A 24,388-nucleotide genomic window follows, 5' to 3' on the forward strand; every position below is an offset into this window, starting at 1 on the left:
TCCAGATGCCATGTAAGGATAGTTGGCCACACAGCTCTGTGTGTATACCACAAGTGATCAGGCAAGTGTGTGGGTGGGGCACCTCTCAGGGCCACTTTGTTGAGTTCAGAGCATTGCCACATTCCCCAGCGTCTGACCTCAATACTCTTTTTTTCAAGTTTTTATTTAAATTCCAATTAGTTGGGGCGCCTGGGTGGCTCAGTCGGTTAAGCATCTGACTTTGCCTCAGGTCATGATCTCCTGGTTTCTGAGTTTGAGCCCTGCGTTGGGCTTTGTGCTGACAGCTCAGAGCCTGGAGCCTGCTTCGGATCTTGTGTCTCCCTCTCTCTCTGCCCCTCCTCCACTCAGAATATTCCATTGTGTTTCCATAATTTGGCTATTGTAGATAAGAAACATCAGGGTGCCTGTATCCCTTTGAATTAGCATTTTTGTATTCTTTGGGTAAATACCTAGTAATGCAACTGCTGGATCATAGGATAATTCTATTTTAACTATTTTTAACTTTTTGAGGAAACTCCATACTATTTTCCACAGTGGCTGCACCAGCTTGCATTCCCACCAACAGTGCAAGAGGCTTCCCTTTTCTCCACTTTCTCAGCAACACCTGTTGTCTCTTGTGTTGTTGAAATTAGCCATTCTGACAGGTGTGAGGTGATACTCTTACAGACCTGTAGGCACAGGTGAAATTTCCCTGACTCAAGGGTCTCTCTACTTACGCAAACTATTCACTGAAGTGGAGTGTAGACCTATTTCATCTGATTCACTTTGCATATTCAAAGGGTCATCATATGGATGCCCACACTGCTCCAGTCAGAATGAGCCAAGTCGTAGTCAGCTGTGCAAGTGTTCCTGGCCACTACCCCCCTCACATCCCTGAGTTTCCCTACCAACTTTGCATTCAAATGCTCTCTATTAATATGGATTCTTTAAGTTTCAGGGAATTTAATTATCACATCACTAACAAAATACCATTTACTTTTAATCATTTTTAATCCAATTTGTTTGACATGATGAGCTGTCATATTGCAACTAAAAAACTATGGAGTGAGAGGTCTCCAAACTAGTATTTCTAGAATATATCACTCAGCTTCAAAAAATTAGAAACTTAGGGGCATCTGGGTGGCTCAGTCAGTTAAGCATCCGACTTCAGCTCAGGTCATGATGTAATGGTTCATGGGTTTGAGCCCCACATCAGGTTCTGTGCTGACAGCTCAGAGCCTGGAGCCTGCCTCGAATTCTGTGTCTCCTTCTCTCTCTAACCCTCCCCCACTCCACACTCTGTCTCTCTCTTAAAAATAAACATTTTATTTTATTTTTTTTTATTATATGAAATTTATTGTCAAATTGGTTTCCATACAACACCCAGTGCTCATCCCAAAAGATGCCCTCTTCAATGCCCATCACCCACCCTCCCTTCCCTCCCACCCAAAAATAAACATTTTAAAAAGGTTTTTTTTTTTTAAGTAGAAACTCAGTGCATTCAGTGAGTGTCCACTAAACAAAATTTTTGCACAGACCTTAAACTTTCATGAATGCTATTCTCATATGAAAGAAGTAAAAAGAAAGCAATAGAATTAATTATTTTTTTAAAAAATACCCACCTTGTTTTTACCCCTAGATTTGCAAAGCAATGCACATAGGAAATCTGAATATATAGAAAACTATTTTTTAAAGCTTGGATTGTTTGCATGTCTGTTTCCTCCAAACTAGAAAAGAGAGATCACATCTTGGTAATGTCTGCCTTGTAGTATATTCTCAACAAATTGTTGAATTAATGATTGTGCAAAAATCTAGAGGTCAAAGAAATTTGGGGATCAAAAGGAGAAATTGTTTATACAAAAGGTAAACGAATTTCTTGAGGCATAAGTTTTAAAAATCTGGTGCATTTTTCAGGTGCCTGGGTGGCTCAGTCAGTTAAGTGTCTGACTCTTGATTTTGGCTCAGGTCATGATCTCACGGTCCCTGAGTTCGAGCCCCACGTGGGGCTCTGCACTGACAGTTTGGAGCTTGCTTGGGATTCTCTCTCTCTCTTTCTCTGCTCCTCCCCAACACGATTGCTCTCTCTCTCTCTCTCTCTCTCTGTCTCTCTCTCTCTCTCAAAGTAAATAGATAAACTTAAAATAAATCTGGTGCATGTTTTTCTTCTTGGTAACTTTAGGGAAGCAGTATAATAAATATAGTGTTCTAGGGTTAAAAGTACAGGATTTGAATCCCAACTCTGCTGCAAGTTACTAACCACACTAAGCTTCAGCTTGCTAATCTATGAGAAGGAAATGGTAACAATAAGTAACCAAAAGAGTTGAGATGTTAGAGATAAAGGCTAGCATTCCATTAGCATTCATTGTTAGCCATTATCCATATTACTTTGTATGATACTACCTTAAGTGCATACAATAAAGATAACTTTTTTATTTTATAATTTTTCTTTAATTTTTTTTTTAATGTTTGTTTATTTTTGAGAGACAGAGACAGTGTGAGCAGGGGAGGGGGCAGAGAAAGAGGGAGCCACAGAATCTGAAGCAGGTTCCAGGCTCTAAGCTGTCATCACAGAGCTCGATGCAGGGCTCGAATCCACGAACCTCGAGATCATGACCTGAACTGAAGTCGGATGCTTAACCGACGAAGCCACTCAGACACACCATTTTATAATTTTGTAAAGAGGAAAGAACAATAGAAAAAGTATATGGATTGTACATGAAAGGAAAGAGAAGTAGTGGTAGGTTCGAATACCTGCTCCAGACCTTTTAAGAATCTGATGAAAGCTATGGATCTTCTTTCTAGAAACTGAATCTCCACACAAGATGTTGTATCCAGTTGCAGAAGGTTCTGGACTCCTGGGAATGGGTGGTTACAGGGTCAGGAGCCCCTGGGCTGATGGACGGAAGCCAGGTTGAAGTAAGTCCACATAGGGAAGTCTTGGAGGGACAAGTGTGAGTGGAAGTTGGGCAACTTGGTTTCTCACCCATTCTGCTACCAACCAACTGTGACCTTGGTCATGTCACCTGATCTCTCAGATCCCTCCTAGCTCCCAAATGAGGTTTTGCCTGGACAACATTTGATTTTTTTCAATAAACCCTTTAAATTTTAATTCATTTTTTCTTAATTCATCATATATCTTAAGATGGAAATAGTTGTGGAGTGCCTGGGTGGTTCTGTTGGTTGAGCATCTGACTTCAGCTCAGGTCATGATCTCGTGGTCTATGAGTTCTAGCCCCATGTCGGGCTCTGTGCTGACAGCTCAGAGCTGGAGCCTGCTTCTGATTCTGTGTCTCCCTCCCTCACTGCCCCTCCGCTACTCATACTCTGTCTCTCTCTCTCTCTCTCTCTCTCTCAAAAACTAATAAATATTTTTTAAAAATGGAAATAGTCATTACAATTACTCCCTTTACATACTCCTTCGGATGTAAGGCTCTATGAATCCATTAACTCTGAAGTTGTTTTATTTAAAGAAAGGTAAACATAAATTGTTCTGGAAAATAAAGAACTTTATTTTATTTATTTATTTTTTTTTTTTTAACATTTATTTATTTTTGAGACAGAGAGAGACAGAGCATGAACGGGGGAGGGTCAGAGAGAGAGGGAGACACAGAATCTGAAACAGGCTCCAGGCTCTGAGCAGTCAGCACAGAGCCCGACGCGGGGCCCGAACTCACAGACCGCGAGATCGTGACCTGAGCCGAAGTCGGGCGCTTAACCAACTGAGCCACCCAGGCGCCTCTAAAGAACTTTATTTTAAGGGGCACCTGGGTGGCGCAGTCGGTTAAGCGTCTGACTTCAGCCAGGTCACGATCTCGCGGTCTCTGAGTTCGAGCCCCGCGTCAGGCTCTGGGCTGATGGCTCGGAGCCTGGAGCCTGTTTCCGATTCTGTGTCTCCCTCTCTCTCTGACCCTCCCCCGTTCATGCTCTGTCTCTCTCTGTCCCAAAAAAAATAAATAAAAAACGTTGAAAAAAAAAATTAAAAAAAAAAAGAACTTTATTTTAAATATAAATAACTAAAACAATTTTTTTTACTTTGACTTAAGATTTGAGATAACAGGAAAATGTCTTTCATATAATCTATTCCCTCAAGTTAGCACCCCTCTCCCCAAAAAAGAAACTGAAAGAAACATATTATAGGTAGCTCCTCACCACCCACTCTCCCTTTCCTTCCTCATCACTCTCACCAAGGGTGACGTTTCAGCCTTCTCTCTCCTCCACCTCTCTGGGGCCCTCACACACTAGACACACTAGAAGATTCACACCTGCCCCTAAAAGCCACAGCTACTCCCATGCCCCTCTTCCCAATCGCTCCAGAAAAATCCTTCCCTCCCCCATCATGGTTCCTCCCCCGATTCCCAGCACTGGACCCTCATGCACAGATCCCTGCTTCTCCTCTGTGCATGCGGTCTGATCCCTGGCAACAGCTCCTGTCCTCCCCAGGCCTCCATTCCTCCTGTTAAGTTGGAAGGGGCAGGAGGTGGAACCCATGTTTATTCTTTTGTTTTCCCATCACCCCACTGAGTGACCTTTCCTAGCATCCGAGTCATAAGAGACTCGAAGCCTTTACACCTATCTCACAGGGTTGTTAGCACCAAGGAACTGTTGAAATGTGAGCTATTTCTATCACAGTATATAAGACCTGATAGCATTTAAATTCCAACTAAAGACAAATGCACGAAATTTGCAAGCAGAAGGTTTGGGTTCTAACTCAAGCTTTGACACCAGCTAGCTTTGTAGGCTCACACCCTTTTCTCAACCATTCCAGGGTACAGTGCCCCCACTGAGAGTAAATCACCCCATTCTTCCCCGTACAAGGAGCCTGATCAGATGTGGACATGAGGTCCTTTCCAGATTTTGGACCAATTCACAATTTTCTAAACAAAAACACGAATTCCAACAAGGGCTAGGGGTAAGGAAAGAGCTTAAGGGCCCTGAGGTCATTGCACAAGTGAGACAAGTCTTCCTTGCTGATGTGGGACATGCTGATGTGGAAGGAGAGGCTCATATTTTAGGCAAGGGAACCCGTGTGAGCAGAGGCACAGAGGTGGGGACAGAAAGTCAGTGGCAGCCATGTGTCTGAAGGCTCAGATCACCTTGGTGTCTCTCTAAGGACTCACCTTGGCCAGGGGAGTGTTTGATACAGGACTATAGTAACACTTTGGGGGGTGTCTTTCCAGGCCCTAAAGACTTTCTTTAGTCTGGAAGCCATGATTATATAACATGACCCTACCTCTCTGTTTTCACAGGCTTCCAGTTCAGGAAATGAGAGTGGCCAGCTGCTTATCAAAAGCTAGTACTTCAAATAGCCAGCATGTGGGGTGCCTGGGTGGCTGAGTCAGTTAGCTGTCTGACCCTGGATTTCGACTCAGGTCATGATCTCAGTTTGTGAGTTCGAGCCCCACATCAGGCTCTGTGCTGATAGCACAGAGACCGCTGTGATTCTCTCTCTCTCTCTCTCTCTCTCTCTCTCTCTCTCTCTCTCTCTCTCTCCTCTTTCTGCCCCTCCCCTGCTCATGCTCTCTCTCTCTCTCTCTCAAAATAAATGAATAAACTTAAAAAAAAACATAGCCAACATGTGATACAAATTGAAATATTAACCTAGACTGAGTTTAGGCCTCCTTCAGATGCAATCTTCCAGAATCAGGCAGGGCCTGGGTTCAGGTTGACAGTCACATAGGCTAAAGGCTACCTGGAATTTATCTATAGGGTGAGGTACAGCCAATCACTTATTCAGCAAATATTTATTATGCCTCTTCGATGAATCAGACCCTGCATTAGGCGCTGCTGGTAAAACAGTAGACAAGAAAAACAGACTTGATGTTCATGGAGCCTGTATTCTAGTAAAGGAAACAAAAAATAAGAAAACAAATTAAGGAAATGAAATTGTGATTAAGAGCTAAAAAGAAAACAAACAAAAATCTCAGATGGAAAAGCAGTGGGAGAATCTACTTTAACTACATTGGGGAGGACAGGTCTGGCTGAGCAACAGAAGCTAAACTGAGGACTGACGGTCACAAAGGGATAGCTCAGGGATGTAACAAGGAATATTCCAGGCAAAGGGAACAGCATGCAGCAGGCAAAGGGAACAGCATGTGGTAGAAAAGAGCTCAGTGTGTTTCAGACACTGGTGGACAGCCAGAGTTGGATGATAGTGAAAAAGATGGGGTACGTAGCATCAGATAAAGAGATGTTGGCAGGAGCCAGATCATGTAACACCTTGTAGATCATAAAAGGCATTTGTGGTTTATTCTTAAATGTTATTTTATTTTATTTGAAATATATAACAAGATACACTGATGGTTTTAAGCTACAGAGAGACATTTTAAAAAAAATTTTAATGTTTATTTTTTAGAGAGATAAAGAGACAGAGTGCAAGTTGGGGGAGAGGCAGAGAGAGAGGGAGACACAGAATCTGAAGCAGGCTCCAGACTCTGAGCTGTCAGCACAGAGCCCAATGCGGGGCTCAGACTCACAAACCATGATATCATGACCTGAGCCAAAGTCAGATGCTTAACTGACTGAGCCACACAGGCACCCCAGCTAGAGAGTGACATTTTTAAGCAGAGTGCTCTGGGGGCTATCTGGAAAGAGTTGGGAAGGGAGCAGGAGCAGGGGCTCAGTTAGGAGGCTAGAGCAGTGGTCCAGGTAGGAGATGATGATGGCCTGGATAAGCATGTGGCAGCAGAGTTGGATAGAAGTAAACAGATCCAAGCCATAATTAAATAGTAAGTAGCTTTAGAAACAGGGAAAAACAGAAAGGAGCATCTCAATGCATTGTGCTGAATTTGGAAGGAGGCTTAGCATCTTCTCATCTTACAGCAAGGGAACAGAGGCCCAAAGGGCTGGAGTGATTGGTTCCGAGATGCTTGGCTCACTACCGGCAGAGCCGGGATCCAAACCCAGGATCCTGCCCTCAACCTAGCAGTCTCACTTCCCTCCCTTCTCCTGGAGCAGCAGAGCCACCATCATGGCCCCAAGCAGCAGAGTCCGAGCAGGGTGTTTGTAGAATGCCACATTCCCAGCATCCATCATCCCCTCAGACCTCAGGATGCCCGGGGCGTGCAGAAGCCCAATCACTCCCTGCCCAGCACAGCAAACAAAATCATGTCCGTCAGCCTTTGACGGGGACATGGGACATGATGAGGAGGAAGAGGACTAACTTCTAGTTCCTTTACTACATGCTGGATGCTGACCTTAATGCTTTGCACAACTAGGTCATCTAATCCTTACAACCACACTATGAGATGGGTACCATTTTTAAACTGACGCTACAGATCAGTAAAATGAGGCACAAAATAGTTAGATGAGCCATTTCCTAAGCTCCATGCAAATGGTGTATTGTCCCTAGACTGTCCAGCTCCCCCATCTAGCTCTGAGCTGGCGGAGAGGTCAGCCTCCTTTTTGCTCCCAGAGATTATGCTCTGCTCTTCTCACATTACCTGTTGTGTGGTCGTGATATTTTCCTTTCCAGCTACTTGCCAGGAAGTTTTCTGTGGATGATTATATGGGAATAATTAGTCTTTATGTAAGTGCTGCCCTGCAGGATATGAAACACATAACTTGCGGGCAGCCAGAGAACCCAGGAGGATGCTTGTAATCACTAGGTTTCATTGTCTCCAGGAATAATTATGAATTTCAACTACAAATCACCATTTCAATTGGGTCTACACACCTTAGCTTCTATAGCGATTTTCTAGGCAAAGATGAAGGAAAGAGGGGCAGCATCCTGTGGTTCTTTTTCCCTGCTGGGGACTTCTCTTCAGGAGCCGAAAGCCGATGCTGTTTCCTGTGGAATCAATGTCATGGTCTAATCACAACCCTCCGAGGCATAGGACATGGGGGCCAAGAGGGACCTTATAGAGTCTTAATTCAAGCTCTTCGGATGGCTTATAACAGGAGCCCGCTTCAAACCACCTGAAGCAGAAAAGGGGAACAGGGTATTGCATGGCCCCAAGAAAGGAAATTCAAGCAAGCCTCAAGTCAGACTCATGCCTGGAACTGAAAGTTATCAGCATTCTCCCCTCTTATTTGTCACATGCTCACTGGCGAACACAGTTACAAAGATAATAGCCATTCTGTAACATATGTGCATACACACTCCCCAAAACCCACACTGCCCCACCACATCCTCTCCCTCACCATCCCCCACTACCAACACCACCACTCTTCAAAACTGGAGAGTGCTTTGACTGTCCAATGCTGTGTGACAACTACCCCCAAAAGTTAGTGGCATACAACATCAATCGTTCTGTTAAATTTCATGAGTCAGAAGTTCTGCATTTCCATACAGTTTCAGTGGAGGTCACTTGGTAGTAGCCAGCTGGCAGGTGGGTTCGTCTAGAGACCCATGACAAGTTCATTCACATGTCTGGTTCCCTTGGTGGCACTGGCTGGAAGGTTGGGCTCAGCTGAGCTGACAGTCTCAGGTGAGCCCCTACCATGACCTCTCGAGCACGGCAGCTGTGGGGTAGGCAAATTTCTTACGTGGAAGCTTGGGGTTCCCCAGAACCCCAGGCAGAAGCTGCAAGCCTTCTTGTGATCTATCCTCAGAAATCTCAGAACAATACTTCTCCATATGAAAAGGTCACTGAGGCCAGCTCACATGCAAAGTGAGGTGAATTAGACTCTACCTCTCTTTGGAGTACTAATTACTTGGTGGCCCTCTTAACCTCCTATGGACAGGTTGCTAGACACTGCTTAAATATTTACTGCTCACTTAGATCCATGGGAAAGGTAAATGAGAAATGGAAACAAACATCTGATCAAATGGTTTGGGGGACTCGGAGGACTTGGCTTCCGGATGGGCTATAAAGGGACTTCTCGGGGTGGCTGAGGTGGAGACTGGCCTCCATCAATCCTTTCCTTTCACCAACGGGCAGTAGCTTCAAGAAATGACAGAGAAGGCATCCTCTGTAAAGAGAGGATGAGAACGACATACCTTCTTCACCAGGTTGCAAAGACTGAACAGATTGTATATATATGAAGCACTTAGAAGAGCACCTGGCTGGCGCACAGTAAGTTCCCTGTTAGTATTTGTCATCATCATCATGCTTGATGGGCCATATGAAAACACTTCCCAACCTTGGCAAGGTGTCAAAAATTAACTCCTCAAAGGCTGATTTTTTAGGACTATACTGGAAAGCAAAGGAAGGAAGCAATGTGGTTTACAACCGCTTTATGTGCAAATCACCAGGCTTAATTCATTCAGGATTCCCCAAATAAGTAAGTTTCATTTCAATGTGTTACCTAATGAAAATAATAATGTCACTTTAAAGCCCCCAGGTGTCCGCCCCTACATGAATCGCAGGAATGATCATATGACATAAAGACTTGATGATCAAAGTGACCATTTTGTGACAGTGACCACTTTTCTTACAATCCCCAGAGTCCCAGAGAGATTTGCTGCAAGCTGACCTAGCAGGAGCAAGTAGCCTCCTCTCCACTAGTCATCAAAAGCTGGGGCTAGCCTGATGTCAGAGCTTCAAAAAAGCCATCCCAGTAGTGTATTAGAATCAGCTTTGGGCGTCCTATCAGATTGGCATACCCGAGTTACATGAAAGTGTGCACAAGCTTTTCACGCCAACAGCCTTTTTTTATAGAAGTAAATACTGATGCCAAGGCACTTGGGAGTTTGTGGGGCCTTAAAACCTGATGACGGAGTCCAGAAATTTCACTTTCCAAGAAGCAGAAAATTCCTCCAGCTTACTGGAAGAGATAAGATTTGATATCAGGTATATTCCTCTGGCTTATTACCTTGGCGAGGTATAGGAATAGTATCAGAGCACCCATATAACTCTTCCTACTATTCTGGCTCTTAATCCACAGGTCAGGGACTCAATGTGAAAGTCCCGCCAACTATTAATAATATCCATTCCAATTATGCATTATAAGTATGACCCTTGTACACTGTTGGTAGGAATGTAAATTGATGCAGCCATAATGGAAAAAAAGTATGGAGGGCCCCCAAAAAATTAAAAATAGAACTACCCTATGATCCAGCAATCCCACCTCTGGGTATATATAGGAAGGAAATGACATCACTATCTTGAAGGGCTAAGCATGGCCCCATGCTCATTACAGCATTATTCACAACAGACAAGATATGGAAACAATTTAAGTGTCCATAGATGGAAGAATGGATAAAGAAAATTAAATGTTGGGAATATTATTCAGCCACAGAAAAGAAGGAAATTCTGCCTCATCCAACAATATGGATGAATCCTGAGGGCATTATGCTAAGTGAGAAGTCAGACAGAGAAAGGGAAATATGAACTCAGTTGTCTGTGGTATCTAAAAAAAAGCCAAAATCACAGAAACAGAGAGTAAGATGGTGGTTACCAGGGGCTGGAGGGGGTGGAAATAGGGAGATATTTGTCAAAAGTACTATAAACTTTCAGTTATACGATGAATAAGTTCTAGGGATCTAATATACAGAATGATGACTACAGTTAACATACTTGAAAGTTGCTAAAGAGTGGCTCTTAAATGTTCTTACCACAAAAAAATTTATAATACTGTGAAATGATGGATATGTTAACAAACTTTATGGTAGTTATCACTTTGCAATATATACAATTATCAAATCATCACATTTCATACCTTAAACTTACACAGTGTTACACAATGTTATCTCAATAAAGCTGAGGGGATAAAAGAAGTAATCAATTGCTCAGTAAGCACCTATATGTAGCAGCTATCATATTGAATCACACAGGTATAAAAATCTTCCATCATCACAGACAGTGCTGTGAAAGAACTGTAGCATTTGCATCACAGGCTCAGAGTGTCATGGAACAACCATGACTGAATATAACAAGGGAGAGAGGGGCTCTCCTCTGTTTTCTACACCTGGAATTCTGTTGCTGAACCCCTTGAACTTCCTTCTGAAAGACATGCCAGGAAGAACTGCACTAGCCCTTGGGACGGCCAGCGACACATTGTGGTAGCAAAAGTAACAACAGCTAAAGCATCCCCTCTCCTTGGGGAGCTGAGCTGAGTTTCTCATCTTCTGTCCTCTGAGCACATGTAACCAGAACCCAGCCACTGTGCTTAAAAAAGATTATAACATTATTGCTTCCCATGCAGCAGTGACTAAGTGCTAAGCGTTTCAAATGTGTTTTCTCACCTAATCAGAACAACAACTTAACGAGGTGGAGGCCATTGTTATTATCCCCGGTTCAGAGATGAGGAAACTGAGGCTCCAGATGACTGAGGCTCATTAGTAGCCAGGCTGGGAAGAAGGCAGTTCTCGTGCCGGGAGATCGGGTTGCATAGTCATGTGAACTGAATATTAAAAGAGACGTGACCTCATTCTTACCCTAAAATGATGGGTAGGATAGAGTATAGCATGAACAAACACAGAGCACTGGAGGAATGTTGCACGTGTTAATTTTCTGTGTCCATCCTTTCATCTCTTATGGGGATGCCTTTGCATCACGCTTTTGTTATTGACAGCAGTAAATCAAACTTTCCTGTTCACACATTTCTAACCCCAAATGAATACATTCAAAGACTGAACTTCAGCAAGACTGCGTGGTTTAAAAAAAATTAAATTTGAAATAATAAACTTGCTACTAAGTTATATTACAGCCCACTTAAGAAAGTCAAAGCATGTCCATACGGGGTTCCTTTGTCAGCCATTTCAGCGACTTTTTATAAATTATAACCAAGGAACAAAATTATAGTATTACCTGCAAAGGTTTTTCAAGGTCTCTAGTTGCCTTTTTTTTTTTTTTGTCAACTCAGACATTGACTTCTGCTGCATGTCAAGTGTGCTTTTTGTGGGCTTCCACACCTGTCATTCATTCTGAGTCCTTAATTAGGGCTCTTCCAAGGAGAGGGTGACATTCCAGGGAATGATGCTTCCACATGGCTCCTCGCCCTCTTTTCCAAATTAAAAACCATGTCAGCAGACATGGTCAAAAGAGGCACTTGCTACTTCTTGGGGACATATTTTCAAGGGTAGGTTTTTAAAGTGTGGGTAGGGGAGATGGAGTGAGCTTTGGGAATGCTGAGTCGTAGGAAGCAGGGCAGTAGAAACTTGCTGTGCTGACAAAATGGCGTCCTGAGCCCCACTCCAGCCAACAGCAGTGAAGTGTTGTTCTGATGACTTTGTGTGGCTGAAAAATTATAGGTGATGCCTCCTGAAAAGTACGACTCAGCAAAAACAGAGCTGGACACTGCTGAAAGGGCTTCCCAGCACCAGCTGTGTCCGCAGCTGCTCAGCTTCCCAACTTCCCTGATGAACCAGCATTCTTGTTTGGGGCAAGGATTGTTCCACATTGCCTCTGATTCAGAAAAGCCAGTGGGATCGAAGGGCAGGGATGTGAGCAGAAAGAAGAAAAGGGCAGGTGGGGCTATCCAGATAGGGAGAGAATGGTTTGTCGTAGGAGGAACATGATGCTAGGACCCAGAAGAGGTAGCCTGCTTTCTTACTGGAACAATAACCTTGTTTCTGGAGGAACCACTGGCTACTAAAAACGTCAAAGCATTGGATGCCACCCCAGAAGGGTGTGGCTCTTGCCCCATCAAGTCTTTTTGGGACCCTAATTCAACTGGCCTCACTTCTCTCTCCATTTATGGGAAATAGGTGGGTCCCAACCCTCATTCCCACTGCAGCTGGCCCTACTCAACAACTCAGTTTCCCACACTGCTGTGACTCTGCTCCCCGAACACCAGAGGTTCTTGCTGCTCAGGCCCTGTTCTCATGGGCAGGAGGGGAGGGCCACCCGTCTTCCTGCCTTGGCATCCCGGTGGCTCCTGCCTCTTTGCCACTCTGCCTCTGAACTTTAGACTCACAGATATTTCTCCCCCAGATTTGTGTTCCCAGCAAATGTGACAATACTCTCTCTCTCTCTCTCTCTCTCTCTCTCTTTATCTGGATATAGTAAGTGATGAGTACATATTGATTAGCTTTCCCTTCTTTATTTTTTTGAATGTTTTTTTTTTTATTTTTGAGAGAGAGAGAGACAGAGCATGAGTGGGGAGGGGCAGAGAGAGAGGGAGACACAGAATCCGAAGCAGGCTCCAGGCTCTGAGCTGTCAGCACGGAGCCCGACGTGGGGCTTGAACTCACAAGCTATGAGATCACGACCTCAGCCAAAGTTGGACGCTTAACCGACTGAGCCATCCAGGTGCCCCGACAGTACTCTCAATCTTAGATGTCCTACAATCGTATTGGGGTCCTCAAAAACTAGGGTGGCCATATCATTTACGTTTTTGAGAATGAAGGGGCACTATTATTAGCATGCCAAGACAACAGGCATAACCTGGGACTGTCTCAGACAAACTGGACATATGTTTATTCTCCCAAAAACCAGTCACTCTAAGCTTTGAGATTTATAACCATCTCTGTGGGGAAGCAAGCTTTTCATGAGCCAGTGGGGGCAATTTAGGGGTCATCTCCTTGGGGTACACACTTTGTCCACTTTATTGGGCTTTATTCTTTTTTTTTTTTTTTTTTTTGAGAGGCGGCAAGCAGCAGAGGGAGAGGGAGAGAGAGAATCCCAAGCAGGCTCCACACTGTCAGCATGGAGCCCAACATAGGGCTCAATCACACAAACCGTGAGATCGTGACCTGAGCCAAAATCAAGAGTCGGACACTTAACCCACTGACCCACCTAGGCGCCCCTATATGGGTTTCTTTTGAAATTTCTTCATAACTAAGGCAAGTGCATATGGGAGGAGGCGTGGGTAGGGATTCACAAGTGATAGCCTTGTGAATGTTTTTTAACACGGAGAACACAAAGTCTACAAGCATTGTTTCCAGAGCTTAATGAAGTAAAAATTCAAAACAGAGTTTCTGTTATGGTTTCAGCTGTCTAAAAGCCATGTAGCCATACAACGAGGACCAGAAGGGAACAGAAAAAATGAAATATTCAGAGTATAGGTGTGCCAGGATGGAGAAGCTGGCTTTCTCTATTTCCTTTTCTCCTATTACAGCAGCTATAAAGTGGAGAGTAATTCAACAGAATGAAGCACTCTCAAACACTAGGCACTTCAAAAAGAAAAGAATTCCACTTATGCAGCAAAGACGGGCCCTATAGCAGATGCTCCTGGCTCCTCCTGGGCCATGGCTCAGCCGTGGGCACAGCATCTTTCCCATGCAAGCGAGAGCCAGAACAAAGCAGGACTGGGTCTCAGGGACACGTTCTGGCCGTGTGATAGTGACACCACCACAGCCTCCCAGTGTGTGACTAGAGGCAGGTCCCATGTCAGCGCTGCTTGCCAGAGCCAGACCAGCGTCTCCTTGTCTCTCTTGAGGCTCTCCCACGAGAAGGCAAGGGCTGAACCCTCGTGGCTCTATTTCCTTGTAGGATCGGGCAGAGCCATTATTCAGTCTTATGTTGGGAGAAACATTTAATCTCTTAAAATCTTCTCCGGCTGAAACCTTCTCCCACTGAGCTTGACAAGTGTAATTCTTGATTCATGCTACATCTTGGGTCAAACTGCAGTCAACTCCGAATGCTGGCCTTGACTTTGAGGGTGAACATGAATAGTTGAAATTTCTGTGACCTTTTCCATGGAAACCCACATGGAACTTTGTGGGCTGGGAAAGCCTCTGTGTCCTTCCACAGATATCTGTGTTTTTAGGTTCTTTCAAAATGTAGATAAGAGGGGTGCCTGGGTGGCTCAGTCGGTTAAGTGTCCAACTTCAGCCCAGGTCATGATCCCATGCTTCGTGGGTTCGAGCCCCACGTGGGGCTCTGTGCTGACAGCTCGGAGCCTGGAGCCTGCTTCGGATTCTGTGTCTCCCTCTCTCTGCCCCTCCCCTGCTTGCACTTTGTCCGTCTGTCTCCCAAAAATAAATACACATTGAAAAAAAAATTTTAAATAGAGATAAGAAATGATAGGTGTACCAGGTACCAAGCAATCTCATACATGATCTTGTTTAGTCCTCCCCCTAGGACACCATGCCCTCCATTCTCCATCTACTCCAACTCCTACACTACTACCAGCTGCTGAGCTCTGTAGGGGAAAAGGTACAATAATTATCCTCACTTCACAGATGAGGAAGGAGGCACTTGGATGAAGAAACTTGCCCAGGTCACATTCAGGATTGGGCACGAGGTCTGTCGACTCGTCAGCCATATGCTTATATCGCCTTGAGTAAAATACCTGTGGTTGATCACTGGATTGTTTAAACTAAGGTTTTCTTTTTTAGCTGTTTGTTCTAACCTCCAGAAACTCTAGATCTGGAAGATACCGAGAGCTGATTTTTGTACGTCTCCTTTCTTTAAAGAAGAAACTGTCATCTCTGAACCCTTGGATTAATTCAGGTCTGAAAGAGCGAGGTATTATGCTTAGCCAGGTCAGCTTCTGGGCTCAGCCTGGGGACAGTGAGGGAGGGGGGAGAGTCCCTTTTCAACACAAAAGAAATGTGAGAACATTTGTGCTGGGCAGCTCAAAGCCATAGCTGCTTGTGTCATGGGTTAGGCCAGTCCCAGAATCTCCATGAACACACCAATTTGTTATTTCTTGGGGAAGGAAAGTGATTATCTATCCCCACCCCTGGGACTGCTCACCCCCACAGAATTTGAGTCTATAAATAAAACTGGTCACCTCCATCAGACAGGCTAAGCCTCATCTAGCTTGACATATTAAATATCAACAAGGCTAAAAAAAAAGTGTGAGGAAGGCTACTGCCAACCCTCTGATTCAGCGTGTTACTCACCAGCCGTGACTAGGCATCTATGGGCCGCTGAGTATGATCCCTCCTGGGTTATTCTGCAGCAAGGACCAAGAGGGTAGAGCCTCAGGGAATCAGGATTACAGCCCACAAAAGAAGCGTCTCTCCCTGCAGCCCGGTGGCTACCTTTAACGTCATAATAAGAGCTAACAACACCGAGCCTGTCCCACGGGCCGGACAAGGGAGCTCCAAACTCACATGTGCCATCTCATTTAAATTTTACCATGACCCTGTGAGGTACCTGCCATTACTATCAGCATCCCCATTCTACAGATGAGAACACGAAGGCTCGTTGAAGCTGGGCTGGTAACACTGAGTTTGACTCTCCGTATCTGTTCTGTTCCCTTCCCTGCACTGCTTTGTGTCCCTGGGAGACTGGCCTCTGTGACTTGTATCAACAGGGCCTCTTTGCCCTGTGGTCCGGATGAGTTGGGCCAATGGGAGGAAGTGGCTTGAAGAAAAGTATAGGCATTTCACCCCCCTCCTCCTCCGTGTGGGGCCAATTCTGGCGGTGGCTGCTTTCCTCTTCCAGGGCCACAGTTCCGGCCCAGGGGGCCCCACAACACTACAGCCCTTCCCAGGGTGCAGGTAACTCTGTTCCTTCCTCTTGTCCCTTCAGGGAGAAAGGTGACAATGGTTTCCTCTGCGGCTAGTCCTTGGGGGTTCTACTGTCCCTCGCTGGTTACCCTGACCTTCCTACACCTCTGAAAACAATCCTTGTTAAACCCTTCGCTTAAATTCCTTGAGTGTGCTATCTCTTTCCTGCCAGGACCCTGGCTGAGGCAGAAACTGAATTTCTTGCTCAAGTTAGCACAACTAAATATGGTAAAGCAGGGATTAGGAAGCTTGGCAGCTGACTCCAGAATTCACATTTTAAACCACTATCTCCTTTGCCTAAAGCACCAGATAAGGCCACCAATGGCAGGGAAGAGAGTCCCTCTCCTGATTTCAAATCCACGGTCCTTTCCCAGACACTGCTCCTTAGGCAAACATGGTTCATAGTCAGGGCTATGTCCCGGACCCCACTTCCTCCCCAGACTGTCAAAGCCCCCCCCCCCCCTTCCCCAGAATGGCCAGGGCCACAGCGAGGATGAGCGCAGCAGGGGAAGCGTTTCTCTCAGCCAGGCCACGCCCATTCTCTCACGGCACCAGCAGGCTGCCAAACCCATCACCCTGTGGGATGTAGGTAAGGCTACTGCACACTGCTGGCCCCTCTGCTGTCCTCCCCTCCCCCCCCCCCCCAGGGAAGTCCAAAGGGCCTTGGTGGGTTCGGCTACTCCCCCTATCTTTGAACCGCTGCTTCAGCTGAAACATCTCACCTTCTGCCTCCACTCTCCACCCATACTCCAGCTAGTGTTTGGGTCACATTAGCCCAAATGTGTAACGTAGTCCTGTGCTTGATTTCACGAACACTTTCCGCAGGGCCTGTGTATATTTAATGGACTTTTCAAGGAAGCAATGCCAACAACTTCAATCAAACACTGAACATCCTTATCTTTAAAGGAACTTCAGACACTGTAGCACCCTGGATTTGTCACTGGTTGTTTCTCCCCACACAGAACCCAACTTTCCCTCTTCTCTCTTCCCCTTCTCTGCCTTTTCTCCTCTTTTCAAGAATAGAAAGCAAAGTTAGGGGCGCCGCAGTGGCTCAGTTGGTTGAGCATCGGACTCTTGGTGTCAGCTCAGGTCATGACCTCACAGTTCGTGAGTTCGAGCCCCACGTCGGGCTTCACGCTGGCAGTGTGGAGACTGCTTGGAATTCTGTCTCTCTCCCTCTCTCTCTCCTCCCCTCCCCCGCTTGCTCTCTATCAAAATAAATAAATGAACTTTAAAAAAAAGTTAGTGGTTTAATTGGCTTCTTTCTTGCTTTGGCTCCTGCACCCTCTTCAGCACAGAGACTTTTTTTTAAAGCTTTTAACAAAGCTCCCTCCCTAAGAAAAATTCTGGGAGCAGCTGCCAGGTCAGTAGTCACTATGTTGCACATCAAGGTAGATGGCCACCTCTAGGGTGCAAGTGGAAGCCACTTTCCTGCACTGTGCAGATGAGAAGTCTGGAGAAAGATGTGCATGATTTCACTGCAAGCAGAGAGAGTGAACTGGGAAGCATCTGAAGGTGCAAACAGCAGGGAGACTGGTAGAAAGCAAAGAGCCCAGGATTCAGCCCAGAGAACTTGCTAGGGCCTGTCTCTTCCACTAACTAGCTATGGAACCCAGCCAGCTATGTCCTCTGTCCAGGATTTCATTCCTACTAAATTTGAGAACCCATCTACTAAATCAGGGGTTCTCAAAGTGTGGCTCTCAGACCAGCAGCATCAGCACCTCCTGGGAACTTGTTAGAAATGCAGGTTCTCAGGTTCCAACCCGACCTACTAGATGAGAAAGTCAGAGGGTAAGACTCAGTCATCTCTGGTCTAAGAAGCCTTCCAGATGATTTCAATGCACACTAGTTTAAGAACTATTGTTCTCAAATATTGTTCTAGATATTCTCTAAATACTGGTCTAAAGCTGTTCTCTCACGAACCTGCTTGTATGATACCATTTGATGGCCAATTTTCTCCACCAGATATTTCAAAGCCCTTTATTCCCCTTCCCTGAAACGTAAGTTCTTAAGACATTTGCACCTGTTGTTCTCTCTGCCTTGAATGCCCTTCCCAGGGGCTTCTTCACCTCTCTTAGGTGACCTCACTATACAAAACAAGGGCCTCCTAATATTCTTTATCCTGGCACATCATGAATTTCCTTTAGAATATCACTTACCTTCTATTATCATTTCAGTTGCATATTTTTTGTCTCTCTCTCCCCGCTAAAATGTGAGCTCATGCAATAGGGACCATATCTACCTTATCTGCTGCATCCCCAGAATTTACCAGTGTGCCCAGCATGGCTAGAACTATCCAGCAGAACTTTCTGTGATGATGGAAATGTTCTACACCCACTCTATCCAATATGGTAGCCACTGGACACGGGTGGCTACTTAGCATTTGAGTGAGGCTAGCATGACTGAGAAACTGAATTTTAATTTTTATTATAATCTATTTAAATTTCAGTAGCCATGTGCAGCTACTTTCTACCATAGTGAACAGCTCTGGGCACTAAAAAAATAAAACTGTATCAAATAGACGAATGAATCTGTTATCAAAAGCACCAAGAACGTTATTAAAACTTTTGTCATTGATTTGCAAAAATACTCTCGTTGACTTTGATTCCTACAACTAAAATTTGTGTTCCGTGCTACTTTAGGTAGAAACCGTCTTCTTCGTTTCAATGAAATTACTTTCAAGTTATCACCAGCCATCTGGTAGAACCTTTTAGATGGGAGTGGGAAGGAAAAGGTAGAAACTAGGCATGTTAAATTGACCTTGATGCTAAAACTGAGTCTTTCCCCTCCTAAGAGCTATGTGGTGAGGGACTAGAAGGAATGATCAGTGATCTCTTTCTACCTTTGATGGACTCATGCATATAGCCCTAGCAAGGCTACCTACAAACTCAAACTACTGAGGATAGAGGAAACCAGGGCTTCTCTTTGGCAGAGAAAATATGATAAGGGGGGAATAGAAAGAATACGATCAAAAGTACTTGGGTTACAACACATTTTAGAAAGTCACTTAACCTCTCTGAGCCTCCACCTCCTGCTCTATAAAATGGATATAATAGTGCCCACCTCACGTGGCTAAATACGTCACATTCTTGGTGCGCAGAGTGCCTATGTTCCTTTCTTTCGTGGCCAAAAACGTAACAAATCCCACGAGAAATCCATCTGCTGGAAAGGTTTTTTCTTCCTCTCTCTCTTTCTGAAATACTCCCACCCTCTGTACCTTTTGAACATAGTCAGCCTTCAACTAACCTTATTCTAACCCTGTTTCCATTTTGCTTTGTCTTCAAGACTCAGGTATATAATTTTACAATTTGGGGAATATTCATCATTATTTTGGTTAGTACTGGATGGTTGGACATACTGTAAAATCCCCTTTATCACATGTCCTGGAATATATCCACAGCCCAAACTTCCTTTTCTTTAAAATAAAGGAGTTGAGCTAAAAATGAGATCCAAGGATACTTTCAGCTCTAAAATTGCTATATCCTCTGGTTACAGAGTTTCTAACAAGGAAGCATGTGGCCTAAATGTGTCATCTTCATTATTAGAGATATCATAGTACTAAATGGTCTCTGATGTCCTGAAATACTCCTGCAGTTTAATAGCAGATCAGTTTCTTCCTCTGCTTTGTACCTACAACTTGCCGACTTTCTCTTGCTGTCTTCATCTGGGCTCTCCCCCAAACAGAACCTGAGACAAAGTCTTAAATGAAGCAGTTTGTTTGAAAATGTGATCTCAAGGAATAGGAGTGTAGGGCAGAGGAGTGAAAAGTAGAGGAGGGACAGGATTATCAAGGATACATTAAACAGGTTGGCCACTGTTACAGGTGACTAGCTGCCTCTCCTACCAGATCTCCAAGGAGCCCTGAAAATTGTAACCCCAAAAAAAGAAAGCAGTTATCCACCAACTCTCATGCTTACTGGCCAAAGATGGCCTTACAGATGTCAATTTCCTCATACATGTGAGTTGCACATGACAGCATGGATCTGGTTCCCAGGGTGTGGTGCCAGAACACTCCAGCATCAGATAAATGAGAGGGCCAAGCATAAGGCTCATCCTTGTCAAGCTGCACTGTGCAAAGGCCCAGCAACCACAAAGGCATGAGCAGGAAGACTTAGAGTATGGCACAGAAGGTGGCGGACACAAGCCATTTCTCATACTTGTTTGTGCCCCTCTTTATATTCACTCTGTCATAGTCCCCTTCAAGCTGGCAGCCAGCCATAATCTCTGCAAAAAAGGTTGCTGCTGTTACATCTTCCTTCTCCATCTCCCATCTAGATTCCTCCCACCTTTGGCCAGCATCCTGGCTGGTCTAGTTGCTTGCTTGGAGGGTGACCTTGAAGATAAGAATTTCAGCGCAATATGCAGGTGAGTCTCCTAAAACACTTCCATAAAGGCATTTCTGGCTTTCAGAAGATTCCTTGTGTTGACACGTGACTGACCTGACCCAATCATTTTCTTCATTTTCTTTTTTCAAAGCTTCTAAGGTAGTCTAAAAACACCAGCCAACTCAATCCTTACAATTACCATAGTTCCCATAGTGCTTAGGGACCACAGCTACCACACAACCTTATACTTTGCCTTCTGCTTGCACCCCATACCAACTCACCACGGGTAAGAGTCTTAGTACTTGAGATGCAGCTGACCAGGTAGCCCCACCCCACCTACCACCAACAATGGGGTCCTTATCACCTGTGGCGGGTGAGGGATCACACTCCAGAATTTCAGTCCCAACTCATGCAGCCTGGGTTCCCTAAAAGCAAAGCCTGAGACAAAATTTTGCATACAGGCTGGAGTGAAACAGAGAAGGAAGAAACACAACACATGGATGGGTTCTCGAGGCACACTACAATGGACAGCCCAGTGCTCCTTCCTAAGAAACATGCTGAGAGGCCTCGTGAATGAATCTGAGAACCAGCCATTTGAGCAACCCATCAACTTCCATCTCCATAGGTTAACGCCCACAGGATTAGCGCCCCTGTGTTTCCAGGTTGTACACATGTGAGGGCAGAGCATGGCCCCACAGCGATCCATCCTGTGATCAGACTGCTCCACCAGAGCAGACTGGGGAAGAAATAGAGGTAGGCGGTGCGTGCTAGAAATGAGGTACTGTCGGGTTGCACCTTTGCCAACTGGTGGAAGCCTGTGCAGAACTGATGGCTGCTGCACTGGCTGAAATAAAAGCTAGGATTTGGAGTGACACAAGGGGTGTCTGATACACTCCCTCCTAGATGGCCTTAGGTCCCAGTTTGCCCAGGACAATACCAGTTTATGCCGATTGTCCCATTGTAATTATTAATAGTATCTCCTTTCACTCTCAGATGTGTCCCACTTCAGATCATAAAAATAGTCACTTTGCTCTTACACACACACACACACACACACACACACACATTGAGAAGCACACACATAAATATTCCCACCAGAATTATAGTTTCATAGTTGTTTTTTCTTCTTCATTGTTTTTTTTTTTTTTCATATTTTTCTACTGCCCTCTGAGGAAATGTCTCTGGATAGAATACACTTTGTCTTTATTGAGGCAAATGAAGAATGGACCCAGAGAAACCACCTTCTGCTAATTCTTTAGCCAAGGAACAGATCCTATGCCACACAGATTGTACTTTAATATACTTAATTGAACAAAGTGCTGCACTGCATAAATGCAACCTGAATGATAAGTCTCTTTAGGGATAGAAAAATCATGTTAGCAATGTCAAGCACCAGAACTATACATAAAAGCCTTGTGGATCTAGAAACCAATAATGTATGAACATAGCACACTCTCAACTTTTAAAATGCGGCTGTTATAATACGACAGATTTTCTAATGACATAAGTTTCACAACACAATTATTCCTTTTGGTTGTATTTCGGAACCAAACATAAGTATTTGTAAACTACAAAATTATTTCAGATTTCGGTAATAAATTTGAATTTCCTGCTAAAGAATTGCAAACTATTTCTCCAGTAAATGATAGAAGCTAACTCCAAACCATTTTGCATAATTGGATTGTCTGTTGAACACTATCTATTGAAGCAAGGTGTTTATATGGCCACAGGTATTCATTCAATGATTTCCAGATGTAATTCAATATGTAGTCTTCTTCTTTCTGGGCTTCTCACCTTGGAGCCCCTGGGAGATAGGTTATCTGCCTGGCATAGATTGAATGTTTCTGTGTCTCCCCCTCCTCTCCAGTATGTATATGTTGAATCTCTTACTCCTGGTGTGATGATATTAGGAAGTGGGGGCTTCAGAAAGCAATTTGGTTCCAGAAGGAGCCAAGATGGCGGAACAGCATGGAAGTTTTTTGTGTGTCTCGCGTCCGTGAAATACAGCCAGACCCACACTAAACCATCCTGCACACCTAGAAAACTGATCTGAGGATTAACATAACAATCTGCACAACCTGAGCCACAGAATTTAGCAGGTCCATGGCACGGAGAAGTGAACTGAGGGAGAGAGAAGCCACGGAGGGCAGGAAGCTGCTTTTGTGTGAGAAGAGAGGACGGAGACAGAGGGGCAAATACGGGAAAAGTACCCTCCCCCCAAAAGCAGCTGGAGAGAAAATGGAAAAGTGGAAACAGCCGCAGGGGCTGAACTAAAAAGGGAGAAAGGAGAAAGGAGAGGGTTTAAATTCCATGAAGACTATAAACAGGGGGAGCTCAGAGTCTGAAATTCCGCAGCTCAATACCTGGCGGTGCTCTGATGGGAAGGTCGAATCCCCAGGAGCAGAGCGGGATCCGGGGTTCTTTAGGCCACATGGGGAGAGGCGGTTCCCCTGCCGGGAGGACACCTGGTAGAGGCCATGTGGGTCCCCCAAAGGCAAGGTCCCAGTAGACCCGGGAGAACAACCACATTCTCTGGTGCTAGAACAAGGTCGTTGGGGTTGAAGCCTGGTGCCAGATGTGTTGTGATTTTCCATAATCCCTGAAACGCTGCTGCTACACTATCTCACGAACTTTTTCTGGGGCGGGCTGGCACCCGGCCACAGTCTCTGGGCATCGGCAGCAGCACGGTCCTGTGAACGTTCCTGGGTGTGGCCAGCACTTGGCCATTGCTCGGTGAGACCCTCCCACAGAGGGGCGGAACAGGTCAAAGCCGCAGTCCCTCAGAAGTAAGGGGTCGGGAAAAACAGCCCCATCTGAAACAAAACTCAGGAGGGAGGTGCTGCCTGGGGCTTGGTTACGGACTTTGTAAAAGCGGGGAGTGGACGGAAGCCGAGAACAAAAGACAGGTGCGCGATTGCCGATCACGGTTCAGAACAGAGTTCCAATACTAGAGGCTGAGTAGTTGGGTGACGCCATTTCCACCACTCCGCGCATGCGCATACGCACATGCACCTACAAGCGCCACAACAATCCCAATAAGCTAAGCAGCGCCATCTAGTGGAGAACGGAGCAATTACACTAATTCCTGCCTGACTAGGCCAACCTCACTCTTCAGGAACACAAGACACTCTGCCTGCTTAGTTTATGGACTATAAAGTGCTTCATAGTTTGACATCTAGGGGAAAACGAAGTAATTTCAGTGGTATTTCAGTCTGTTCATGGGTCCATCTATTCAATTTTTTTCTCTTTTTCGTTTCTCTTTTTCTTGAATACAGAAACAATTCATTTTTATTTTCAATTTTTGTTAAAAATTTTAATTTTTTAATTTCAATATTTTTTAATTCTAATTTTTAATTTCAATTTTTTTACCTCATTAATTCCTTTTTCTTTAACCTTTGTCTACTATATTTTTTAATTTTGTGTTAATTTTTTCAAATTCTATTTTACTTCCATCATTTCATTTTAGTCTACTTCAGTGTATTCATTTTTCCAAATCTTCAAACAATTTCCTTTTTTTCCTTTCCCCTTTTTTCTCTAATCTTTCAAGCCTCTTTCAACATCCAGACCAAAACACACCTAGGATCTAACATCATTTATTCGATTTTTGTATGTGTGTTTTTAATTTTTTAATTTCAATATTTTTTAATTCTAATTTTTAATTTCAATTTTTTTACCTCATTAATTCCTTTCTGATGGAATGAAGGAATTCACCCCAAAAGAAAGAGCAGGAAGAAACGACAGCCAGGGACTTAACCAACACAGATACAAGCAAGGTGTCTGAACCAGAATTTAGAATCAC

General features: G+C 44.6%; 1 protein-coding gene across 2 annotated transcripts in view; it reads right to left on the reverse strand.

The window, feature by feature from the left end:
- Nucleotides 1–23,898, reverse strand: part of SLC35F4 (solute carrier family 35 member F4) — a 360,561-nt gene extending 336,663 nt beyond the window's left edge. For both annotated transcript variants that reach the window (XM_058739164.1, XM_058739162.1), the window contains exon 1: nucleotides 22,953–23,898. In XM_058739164.1, the coding sequence (XP_058595147.1) occupies nucleotides 22,953–23,118 (166 nt within the window). In that variant the 5' untranslated portion in view covers nucleotides 23,119–23,898. The remainder of the gene's footprint in view (nucleotides 1–22,952) is intronic.
- Nucleotides 23,899–24,388: the final 490 nt, after the last annotated feature.

This window comes from Neofelis nebulosa, chromosome 7 (genome assembly GCF_028018385.1).
Source record: "Neofelis nebulosa isolate mNeoNeb1 chromosome 7, mNeoNeb1.pri, whole genome shotgun sequence".
In the NCBI taxonomy this organism is placed as follows: domain Eukaryota; kingdom Metazoa; phylum Chordata; class Mammalia; order Carnivora; family Felidae; genus Neofelis; species Neofelis nebulosa.